Source organism: Peromyscus leucopus, chromosome 5 (assembly GCF_004664715.2).
Source record: "Peromyscus leucopus breed LL Stock chromosome 5, UCI_PerLeu_2.1, whole genome shotgun sequence".
Lineage (NCBI taxonomy): Eukaryota > Metazoa > Chordata > Mammalia > Rodentia > Cricetidae > Peromyscus > Peromyscus leucopus.
The window spans coordinates 39667836-39679969 of record NC_051067.1 but is presented as its reverse complement, the minus strand read 5'-3'; the positions used below and the strand labels follow the sequence as shown (position 1 = coordinate 39679969).

The 12134-nt window shown below is 43.6% G+C and overlaps 2 protein-coding genes across 2 annotated transcripts in view; one reads left to right on the top strand and one right to left on the bottom strand.

The window, feature by feature from the left end:
- Window positions 1–329: 329 nt before the first annotated feature.
- Window positions 330–816, bottom strand: LOC114700556 (histone H2A type 1-B). The gene has a single exon (XM_028880231.2). The coding sequence runs from the start codon at window positions 783–785 to the stop codon at window positions 393–395; it is 393 nt and encodes a 130-aa protein (XP_028736064.1). The 5' UTR covers window positions 786–816; the 3' UTR covers window positions 330–392.
- A 220-nt stretch (window positions 817–1036) lies between these two features.
- The window catches only part of LOC114700585 (histone H2B type 1-C/E/F/G/I), an 11127-nt gene continuing 29 nt past the window's right edge, over window positions 1037–12134 (top strand). The window contains exons 1-2 of the mRNA XM_028880258.2: window positions 1037–1481; window positions 11852–12134. The exon at window positions 11852–12134 is cut by the window's right edge and continues 29 nt beyond it. Of these exons, the coding sequence (XP_028736091.1) occupies window positions 1087–1467 (381 nt within the window). The 5' untranslated portion in view covers window positions 1037–1086 and the 3' untranslated portion in view covers window positions 1468–1481; window positions 11852–12134. The remainder of the gene's footprint in view (window positions 1482–11851) is intronic.

Below are 12134 nucleotides of genomic sequence, written 5' to 3'. Positions count from 1 at the left end.
AAACTGAGAGATATATTTAAATTCATTATTTTTCATTGCAGTCCCTTGATTGCCTTGGGAGGTGTTTTTAATAGTTAAAATAGATACCCTTCAGACTTTTACACTTAGGCTACCACTCCACTTACACTGGCCAGAACTCTAAAGTTATGGCAAGACGTTTGGCTTTCAGATTCCTTATTTGTCCAGTTACATTCTAGGGGCTCCTACTGACCTTGGCCAATAAACTGTACACCACAAAATCTCAAGCCAATTATGAGTAACTAAAGCTCGCCGGGTTGGGGTAAAGACTTCCATCATTGTACTTTGTCCAACTCTTTCTTTGAAACTGTGGGGGCTCTGAAAAGAGCCTTTGGGTTTGAAGTTTCCTAAAGTTTTGACGGTTGGTTGTCAAATTACTTTCCCTTGGCCTTGTGGTGGCTCTCGGTCTTCTTGGGCAGCAGCACCGCCTGGATGTTGGGCAGGACGCCGCCCTGCGCGATGGTGACGCGGCCCAGCAGCTTGTTGAGCTCCTCGTCGTTGCGGATGGCCAGCTGCAGGTGGCGCGGGATGATGCGCGTCTTCTTGTTGTCGCGGGCCGCGTTGCCAGCCAGCTCCAGGATCTCGGCCGTCAGGTACTCCAGCACGGCCGCCAGGTAGACCGGGGCGCCGGCGCCCACCCGCTCCGAGTAGTTGCCCTTGCGGAGCAGCCGGTGCACGCGGCCCACGGGGAACTGCAGGCCGGCCCGGGACGAGCGGGTCTTGGCCTTGGCGCGAGCCTTGCCACCCTGCTTACCTCGTCCAGACATTATTGAAACAACAGCAAGACAACCTAAAGTACCAAACCTGGTAAAGCAGGCTGCTTTTATAATCGGTTCCTGGATAGTAAAAGCAACTACATGATTGGTTACAAGAGGGCTCAGCGATATAGCCAATAGGAAATCTGAGTCTCAGGACCTCATTTGCATATCCCCACCCACGAAGCCACCGATATTTCTTCTTCCAATTAGCTAAGACTCATTGGACATCCTTCATTAGCATAAACGCCCTATAAGTAGGAGAAGTCTCCTTCCAACCCACACTGAGCTTCCGGTGTTTAGAGATCTGAAGATGCCTGAGCCCGCGAAGTCCGCTCCCGCCCCGAAGAAGGGCTCCAAGAAGGCGGTGACCAAGGCCCAGAAGAAGGACGGCAAGAAGCGCAAGCGCAGCCGCAAGGAGAGCTACTCGGTGTACGTGTACAAGGTGCTGAAGCAGGTGCACCCCGACACGGGCATCTCGTCCAAGGCCATGGGCATCATGAACTCGTTCGTCAACGACATCTTCGAGCGCATCGCGGGCGAGGCGTCGCGCCTGGCGCACTACAACAAGCGCTCGACCATCACGTCCCGGGAGATCCAGACGGCCGTGCGCCTGCTGCTGCCCGGGGAGCTGGCCAAGCACGCCGTGTCCGAGGGCACCAAGGCCGTCACCAAGTACACCAGCTCCAAGTGAAGTGGCCGTGCCAAGTAAGCCTCTATCGCGATTTCCAAAGGCTCTTTTCAGAGCCACCCACCTCCTCAAAAAGAGAGTTGTGGCCAAACACTGCATTCAGCTTAATTTTTAAGGTTTAGCCAGAAGCTCTAGTTACTTTCAAGCTACAATTGCTCGGTTGGTTGTTTTGAAAGAAATGTTTCCTAGGGAAATTTTCGCTTTCCGAGCCTTGTGGTAAACGTCACTTCCGGTGAAGCTGAGTCACTCCACCAGAAGGAGCGAAGTTATAAGGGAAGGTTGACATTTTAGGAAGACAGTAAATAGACCTGGTGTTGCCCTGCGACCCCTGGAGGACGTTTGTCCTTTGAAACACTTGTTCCCGAGGGTTTATATGGGGAAGAAGCACTTTCAAGTTTAGATCTTTGCTTTCATTTTGAAAGATCTAAACAGGAGGAGTCTGTCACAAAGTACAGCCTTTTCACAATTGTAGGTTTAAAAACGTACATCATACTAGAGTTTTGCTTAACCTAAGACCCCTGAGATCTTACCAGTTTTTGAAAGCTTCATAGGGTATAATAAAATGTGGTCTGGCATTACCGAGCAAACCTCTCCAACGCTGACAATCGCCAGTCTGAGATTCTGGTGAGAAAGGAAACACAGTTGTTCAAATGCAGATGTAGACATTTGTCGCGTTAGAGCACTTTGTCCAAGCTATGTTTACTCTCATAGTCGCAGTGACAAGCGTAGAAAGGGGTGAGGGGAAGAATCGAGGCAGCCAGTGAGGTGCGGGTGAACTGGAAGGAAGCATAGGACTTGAGCAAGAAACGCCAAAATGAAAGCCATTGCTGTGAATGCTGACTTAATTCATAATAAAAGGAAAAGAAACTGAATTCAGAGTCCTTAGAGGGCTTTTCTGTCCCTCTGTTTGTCCGGATGAAGGTCTAATGTCATTTCGTCCACCCTAACTGCCCACTGAAGAATTCTGGCCCTAAATATTGGATGTACAAAGCTCAGTGCACTTCCTCGAGACCCATTTCTTTTATAAGCTGTCTTGCCTTTTCGAAGAAATCCGTAGCTTACTCTTCCGCGATACAAGTCAACACCATGCTAATCACCTCCTACACCATTTATTTCTAGAAGCTGTGCTAGATATGTTCATGTCTACATTATAGGCCACCTGGCAGCCTTCTGGCGCTTCCGTCTCCTCCATGCTACAGCTTTGTTCTTGCACAGCTCTCCTGCCTTTTCTGGTTCTCATTTGGATGATTTGGTGCCAAAGGACCACAAATCAGGCTCAAAAATGTATAAACAGGCTCCAGGGTTGGAGGAGTTTGATACTCTGCGTTTGACAACTGTTCAGAGTGGATGGTTTTCTCTCCTTCGGTGAGATTCATTCTGTTTCTTTGTGTCAGTTGCCCTTTTTATCTCCTTCAAAACTTTGTGTGCCCATGTGCATGCATGTGGTATGATGTGTAGTGTTTGTATGAGTTCAGGTGGTTGTTAGTTTGCTCAAAAATAGCATGCCTGTGTGCAAGAATATAAATATAAAATAGCTGCCTCCAGGAACTTGATTTTAATGACCCAAACAAGACAGTTCCTGACCAGAAGAAATCAGTGAAACAGCATGTTGTCTCAAAATCTCTGAAATCCATGCTTTGGTAATTCCATGCCTGATTGTCACAGGCAGGCAGGGTTATTGGCTGAAGGTTTTTATTGTTGGTTCCGGAGGAAAGTGAGAAACAACATAAACATGGGTGCTGAGACAGAAGGTTGCTTCTACTACGTATAAAACTATTACTTAAGCCTTCGTGATTTATTATAAGGGATATAACAGTAGAATGTCTACCAAATTTGGAAGAGGACCAGAGGGGTACTCCTATCCTGAATTACTCCTGTTCCTGCTCCCCCCAGGACCTCTGACCTTTGTTTCTTTAATCAGAATACTTCAGTAGATACCTACATCTGTGTTCACTGTCAGCCTTTTATTCCACTTATCTCCTCTAATTTGCACAGTTGCTGTGAATCATCCTGTTTTAGGAATATGAGTAACTTTGAGCACATTGTCTATCTCAGTAGGAAATGAGTAAATTATATTGTAATTTAAATATAAACAGGTTTTAAAGCAGTACATCAACTTTAATTAAAAACTCTTAATTATTGTAAATTATTCCACATTCTTAGGCTTTGAATTAAGGTGTGGCCTCATGTTCATAACTGCATTTGCACATTTTTTGTTGTTTATTTATAGTTTGACTTCTAGTTTAATTGTGTTTATCATAATGTAAAAGTGTTACCATAATAATCTAGTTTACAGAAGTCTAGGGTTTATTTTATAAGAAAAAAAGACTACCTTAAATTTACCAATTTTTCTACTAGGTCTATTTAGCTAAATAAAATCACTTTTTAATACAAAAATTTTAACTTGGGTATTGAACTAAATAAAATCATAAAGTAATTTTTTAAATGGAGTGAAGTTTTACGTAACAAGTGATAAGGATTCAACTTGTCAGCTTAAAGACTGACTTCACACACAGATAATTACTTTACGAACCTAGATGAATATTAAGTGGGATGAATTAGTGCTTCATCATTGGATACCATATAATTTCTAACTTAGAGGTTACAAAATATAAGACACTGAATGTGTGTTGCTGCCCAGGGGTCTATCCCTCAGCAGGCTCTGGGCAGGTCCGAGAAATTGGAGAGATGTGGACTAGGGAGCTACTGGGACAGACACACAGACGCACACAGGAGACTTTTTTCAGAGGGCCAAAGTTTAAGTCTCCATTTTGTTTTCCTCTCTGCTGGATTCTTTTTTTTTTTTTTCTTTCCCTGTTTGTTCTTCTCCCCGATGTCTCCCGTCTTCTTCCCAGCTTTCCTTCTGTCTCCTTCCCAATCTTATCCTTTTTATTTCTTCCCTGATATTTTTCCTTCAGTGTCTTTCCTTCTCCTGTTTTTTCTTATCTCTTTTATTCCACCTAACACAAAGATTTCTTTGCGAGAAGAGATTACCTCACAACCATACGTTACATATTTTTCAAAAACAAATTAAAATCTTTACATAGGAAGAAATCATATTAAGATTACAAGTTACATGTTTTCCTTAGAAGCCCACAAGGAGTTAAACATTTTTCTTTGTATTAATTTTCCCACCATAACATCTTCACCCCAAAGCAATAGTTGTTTTATTATTGATTAACGAAGTTTGAGCAAGCCGAGTACCTTTCAGCAGTTCCCTTTGCACTGGCTGGCAGCTGTCTGCCATTCCAGCGTAGCAGATCTCTGATTTCTCCTCTAGAGGAACTTGAAATGAACGGTCAGCTAAGCATCTGGTTTTCCGTACACACAACAGGGTCACTTCATTTCCTTTCACAACTTTGTTTTTCAAGGTGCATTCCGGGGCCTGTGATTAATTCTGTACATTACGTGATCAGGGAACCCAGGCCCAAGCCTGGGTGTGGGGACATAATTATTGTCTTCCACTGTCATCCTGTGTTCCCACAGGCAGAATTGATGATGTATGAAACTTCCTTGTTCTTACTGTCTTCTGCAAATCTCACATCTAACAAAGGGGAAAGTAACTCCTGGCCTGTTTCTCTCTCTCGTTTTATTTTATTTTATTTTATTTATTTATTTATTAATTTTATCTTAGTGGAACCATTGGCAGAGTGACCTAAACCATTTTCCTCATCTTTTTGACTGTCTTAACCACCTGCATCTTTTAGGCTAACTCAGAAAGTCCAGTTAATTCATGGATCTAACTAATCAATATTGCTCTCATAAAAACCATCTTCATTATGATCTACACGTAAGTTGCCCTGTGAGGAGTGGGATTCTCCCAGGAAACAATCACCCTAAATTAGATATGGTGGGAGCCTTTCACATAGTCACCACACCACGATTGATACAGCGGGAACTGGGCATCAGCAAACACAAGGAAACACCTCAGAAGCAAGGGGCGTTCTGGGAACAGTGCTGCCGGGCCTTTGCCTCTCCAGGATGCACTCAGAGTAGCTTTGTTATCCCCTGGGCTGTGTTCCATGAGCGCCATTGCTGACTGCAGCTCCCGGGACATGGCCACACAGTTCCTTCTGTGTAACTCTCCTGTTGCTAACACAGGTCATAATGAGTGTTGCTTAACAAATTAGAAAACGCTTTCAGTTTAGGGTGGCAGTAGCCATCCTTGCCTTTGCCACTTTAAATCTGTAGGAGTGAAAGATACTGGAGACGCACCATGGGCCTAGAAGGCCAGGAGGGTTTATTATTGGGACTTGTTAGTTTATCTATAAGGAAACACAATTGCTTGCTTCCTCTAAGGGCTGCCTTTACTGTCTACCAGGTTCCCTAGCTACAGAGGAAAACAAACAAGGATACAAGATAATGACTGTGTTTACTCTATGTTTTAAGGAAGTTGGTAGTCTTTAAGAAATAGAGTAATTCAGCTTAGTATATAAGACTCTGAAGTGAGACTGTCTCTTCTTTTTGTGTGGCTGGGATTTATCCTCATATTGTAATGCAAAGATCAGTTCTTTACCAATCTTAAATTCAAGTTCTAAGTTCATAATATTTTGGCAGAATGAGTTTTAGACCAAAAACTTACTTTGGGGTTTTTCTCAGTTGTTTCTTGGTAACAACCAATTTCCCTCCACACTGCAAAGAAAGTTAGGATACTAAAATAATTACTTGTATTTGAGTTTCCAGGAACTGTCTACTTGTAATTGATTCTTTAAAAATTATTCTGAAGAGAGTACTGAAGAAATAATCAGTCAATAATGTGTTTGGTCTGCTATATGAAAACCAAAGTTCAGTTTTCAGGACTAATATTAGAAATGCTCTGGGGTATTTGTAGTGGTTTGTGCCTGTAGACAGCGCACAAGGGAATGGGTGCTAATAATTAACTGAATGTCCTTGACGTGTTGACAAATGTCACCATACCGACCTTGCGCAGTACGGTAATTACCCACTCAGAAAGACGGGATGAGGACCGAAGGAACCGCCAAATGAAGAACACTGAGAAGGGGTTCACTCCAGTCAAATGCTGGAAAGTATTTTTCTGTGTTGAAAAGGAGAAGCCTCTGGGGTTGAAGTTCGATTCCAGGCAGCTGGTCACATGCTCATGGGGAGACTTTCAGGCAGTGCACTGTTTCTGTGCCTTGGTATCTTCACGGTACCTTGAGGATAATGGTAACAGCACCCACCTTCCAGAAGGAACACAGCTAATTACGTACCATTGCGAAGCATCTCCTTCCAGGTATGGGGAAAATTGTCACTAAGTGGCAGAATGGAGAAGATTCCCAAAGACTGTTTTTTTTTTTCTTTTTTTTTTTTTGATGTAAAAAGCATCTTTCCAGTTCTAATATTATGAACTTCGAACTTAAATTTAAGATGGGTAAAAATGAAAGCTGTCAGAGAAAGATAAAAAATGTTTTTTTCCTTTAACAATTGTATCTGATCTATTTTGTGTGCTTGTGGTGGGTGGGGAGGCACACGCTTGACACTGCGCAAGTGCGGTCAGGACAGCTTGAGAGAGTCCACTTTCCCATCCCACCGTGTGGAGCCCCGGGGACTGAACTCAGGTCTTCAGACTTGGCAGCAAGCTCCTTCACTCTCTGAGCCATATTACCAGGTCAAGGTTAAAGATCTTTAAACTTTACAAATTATAGAATTCAGATAAAAATGTCAGGTTGAGAGAAAATGCAGCTGCTCTCTCCCCACCGTCCCCATATGTAATCTCTTTAGGAACACTCCTAAGGAGATTAAAACAGTTATCTCCCAAGGTGTTTAGATTCAGCATTTAAAAAAAAATAATATTTTTAAAAAATAATAATTTATCTAAATTTATTTTATGTACATTGTTATGGAGGTGTCAGATCCCCTGGAATTAGAGTTACATACTATTGTGAGCTGCCATGTGGGTGCTGGGAATTGAACCCAAGTCCTCTGGAAGAACAACCAGTGCTCTTAACCACTGAGCCATCTCTCCAGCCCCTAGATTCAGCACTTTTTTAGACCCTACTGGTAATCACAAATTTATGGCATTAGAAATTCCTTCATCTGAACCCTCACCCCATGCACCCTGGGTGGAGAAACCTACAACTGACCAAGTACATAGTTCACTTTTCTTTTTCTTTCTCCTCTCTCTCTATTTTCTTGTGCATAACTTTGCTCACCTCTTCTCTGCTGTTATTAGCCAAACGTAGCAAAGCTGGTCATTTTAATTTTCAGCAAATGTCCAATTCCATTGTTAGACTTGCTTAAACAATTGTGGTGATGCACACTGGACTGTAGCTTTACCCACACATTTGGATTTAACACACTGAAGTAAATATACAATTCTAAACATATGTAATATATATTATAAAATTGCTTAGGAATTCTACATAGATGATTCATGTTCCAAAATATCGAATAGAAAAACAAACAAAATCCCCCAAACACTGCTAGCTCCAAGTGTGGGTGAAAAATGCACTTTTTTAAATAGGTTTTAAAGGTAGTGCTAAGGGTTCTGAGAATCAGAGGTTGCTCCTTCAGCCCAGTCAGTTGTAAACATAAAGAGAAAATTTAATCAGGGAAGAGGCAATGGGCTCTGATGTGTGAGCTGGCGTTGTGGGTGATCTGGAGTGCAGGAGAAGAACCCCTGGTTTTCCTTTAGGACCTTCCATAGCCACTTAGCTTGGAGCGTGAAGGGCTGGCTCTTTAGACCTCTTGTGCTTCTCTCTGCCATGCTGTGTGTTACAGGCACATTCCCAGCCCTTGCTGGTTTCTTATCTTCCCCAACTGCTGGATCTCTTGAATTTTCCTGTTTCTTACTGCGTGGCAAACTCTTCACTGCTCTGCAGGCATCTGTGTGGCCGCTTCCTGCCTGGGAGGCATCTCAATCGCCTCTTTCCAACTGTTCTGGACAACATTGTGCAATTGGGATTTGTCATTTGTAGACTCTGTCCTCTGCTTTAGTTACCAGAATATTCCCAGGGCAGATAACCCAGCGGGCTACCCAGTAAACACTCACACATGATAACTGATCCAGTGTTTTCAATAAATTTTAAAGATGCGCTCTACACTCTGAATGCTGCTCTACATGTGTGCAGATATAAATGAACAAAACCTGAAAGTCCTTCCTTTAGGACTCAATAGAGTGAGACAGGGAACATAATAAGGATGAAAAAGAGCTACTCTGTGGGACCCTGAACATCCTGGGGAAGCAAACAACGGCAGGTTGGGAGATGAGATCTGTGGGCAGAGGAGCGTATCATAAGCCAGTGAGAATGCTGCCCATGAGGGCAAGCTCTCTAGGACTCTTACGAAGCCAGCTAAGGTGTAGAAACTTAAAGGTGTTTGAGTTTGGTGGGGTTCAGGATTTGTAATCACTGACTAGAACATGGCGTTAAGGTCTAGCTATGATGGAATAATGGGAAGTCTGTATTGCTTTGGATGAAAATGTTGAATTTGTTTCCATAGATAAATATCAGATCAAACTGAGGTAAAGAGTGTTTGCTGCCACATCTACAAGCTCTTGATGCTCAGTGGGAAACACCAGATGCTTATTACTCCATTATAAGGTGTTTCATCAGGAGAAAGAGATAGAGTTTGTGCCATAGACCTTCAAGAAGAATGTCCACTTTGTAGCTTGAATGTCCTTAGGTCCCAGACATCACAGGCTAAAAGACACATGGTGGTGGTTGGGGTCTCTGTGAAGGAGAATCAGGCCTGGCAGTGATACACATCATTCTACCCACTTTATTTGGCCTTCATTCACCCCCAAGCTACAATAGGGGAAACAGAGATACAAACTAGTCACCCGCCCATCTGAAAAATAAACAAGGTTCCATGGGGATCCTGCAAGCATCATGGCTGCCGGGAACACAATTCTCTAGAGGTGAAGAATGAAACTCAGGTCAGCCCCACCTTAGCAGTGCTGGGACAAAAAACTTCCAGGGTCTCACCTCAGGGTTTATTTTTCTTACACATTTCAGCACAATAAAACTTTGGAAAAAAGGTTTCCTCATGACAATTATTACATCAAAGCTCTAGGCATAGCTACATAGAAAACCCCTAGCAAAGTAACAAAGCACTGGAGACCTTTACAATAGGAAGGAGTTCTGTTAACTGAGGAAAAATGCTCAGGGCAAGGGCCTAAGGAGGATTTGTAGTAAGCATACAGATAGATTCTGTTGATGGAGGATGCAAAGTACATGGGACCACCTTCAGAAGGATGGGTTCTATTTACTGAGTCACAAAGCTCAGGAAAAGGGCTTAAACAATGCTCAGGATATCGGGGGATTCAGGAAGGCTGGCTCCATAGAATAGCAAAAAGATCTCTAGGTTGCCAGACAACATCCACACCAGCCTTCCGGGTGACCAAGCGTCAGTCATTTTCTTCCTTTGGAGAAAATAGGCCCGAGTGCTTTACAAGTCTGGTTCCTCCAACGCCTTCTGTGCCTCCTGCATTCACCTGTCTGTTATTAAAAAGGACCCCACAATGGCTTCTCAATTAACAGCCTCTGCTGTGGCTTAGGTGTAGCCACAGTCTTATAGTGACTTAAGGATGGAGGCTGTTCCCCTTCTAGCCCTGCCCTGCTGGATCACTGCTAAGGAGCTCTCTCCAGAGACTGTCTTGTGTGCAAAGGACAAAGTCCCTCGTGGGACTTCTACCTCAGCTCGGAAGACAAAGCACAGAGGATGGTTAATCTAATTCCAACTGCACAGAATGCCAGAACGGCCTAGATTCTGGGCAACCTGAATGGGTATAGCAGAGAAGGAGGGTTATGCACGGCCGAAAACATAAAAACCAGGAGCGCTGATGCAAATGTTTGCTATAATTGGTAGTAAAATGTAGCATAGTGCTTACTGTGTGCCAGGCGCTGTTCTAAGAGTTTTACTAAATTAATCCTCAGACAATACAATGTCAGCTGGAGGAATACTTGAGGGATTAAGCCAGTAAAGAAGACAAGTACAGACTGACTCATTCTGTCTTTGTACTCTTCTGAGTGCACGTCTTTTCATCCCTGCTATGGTTTGGACTGCCCTGACTGCCCTGGTGTGATTTAAAGAAGGAGGTATAAAGATGAGTGTGAACACTTGAACGGAGAGCTGGGGTTCTTTCCAGCACAGTCCTTATTGGATCCTTTCTTGTTGTTAATATTTATTTATTTTGTATGTGTGCGTTGGCCGGTCATGTTGTGTGTGTGCCCATGTGTGTGCACAGAGGTGCATGCCTGGGCACGCATGCTGAGAGTGGAAAGGCTTGGGTGTCCTCCTCTAGAACTCTCTGCTTATTCCTTTGAGGCAGTCTGTCGCTAAAGAGAGAGAATTCCCTCCCCACTCTGCTCCCCTCTAGTGACACCAGGCTCTTCCTGACAGGGGCTCGTTAGACACCACCCAAGAACAGCTTTGACCACTTTTTTGTTCGTTTGTTTGTTTGGTTAATGCCTGCAAAACACATCATGAAATGAAGTCTTTCTACAATGAAGTGATGGCTTGGGTGTTACATGGTCAAGTGAGAGACACAATTACAAGTCCTTCGATGAGCTTAACTTCGGCACACTCCCCGCCAGACTCATATGTCAGCCCACAGCTATTAGAGAGAATTATCTACTGTGCGAACTCTGCATACATTCCCCGCACTGGACTTGGACATGGACAAAAACATCGTTTAATTTATACCTTTGTTGACTTGTCAAGAGGAAAATACATTTTCTAATACCCCTCACATAGACTTAGCATTTTGCAGGGCACTTTTCCATTAGATAGTGTCATTTATTGTAAAGGACGTGACTTCTGCAGCTGCCGGAGGGATGAGCATTTGAGAGAGTGAAGGTTTCTGGAAACTCGGTGCCTGCCTCGTAGGAATAGCAAACATGATGTTTTCCTGCTCTCCTCGTGCAGGGACCAGTTCAGTCCTGCACAGGCAGGCTCCTCAGGCTCCTGTTCAAGCCAGTTCTCCCACACTGTACCATCCCTGCGCCTGGGCAGCGCCACCATTTCCCTTAGGGACAACCCTCACCTCTTTTTCCACCCGAGTGATTCCTGCTCTTTAAGGCCTCGGCCAAGTGGAACTCCCAGAACACTAACTCCATGATCCCAGGAATCCTTTATGGAAACCAGGTTCAGGTAGTTCAGTGGGGAGGTTTACTGCACAGGCCCGGCATCTAACAGCACCGGGGGAAATCAGTGTGTCTGTGGCTGAACCCCATCTTCTACAACCAGGAGGAGAGCGGCTGTAGCTATGGCATAATGTGCTTGTGATGACTAGATGTGTTGGATGGTGTTCATAGGCTTCGCAGAACACTGCCAGGCTCAGAAAAACCCATCTATGGCAATCCCCATTGTCATTTTCACTTCAGTCCAACAGCAGGCTTCTCAGAATAGCTGGAGTGATCAACCTTTCTCTTTTCTCTCTCCACAGGAGGAGGAGACCTGACGTCTTTTGTGCCACTCATGAGTGCTGGATGCTGTTTCTTTGACAAACAAGACAATGAACGTGGGTGATGCGAGCAGATTAATGACTGTATTTTTAAAACTTGAGGATCCACCGAGAAGCCTCTGGCTAAAAATTCTATGAAAAATGTTCACTGTAGAAATTTGTGATAAGAAGGACACACATAAGTAGAAAATTAAAATACTCTTAGCAAAATTAAAATACTCCTAGCAAAAGAAAGCTTTTAAATGTTTGTGAATATATAATGTAC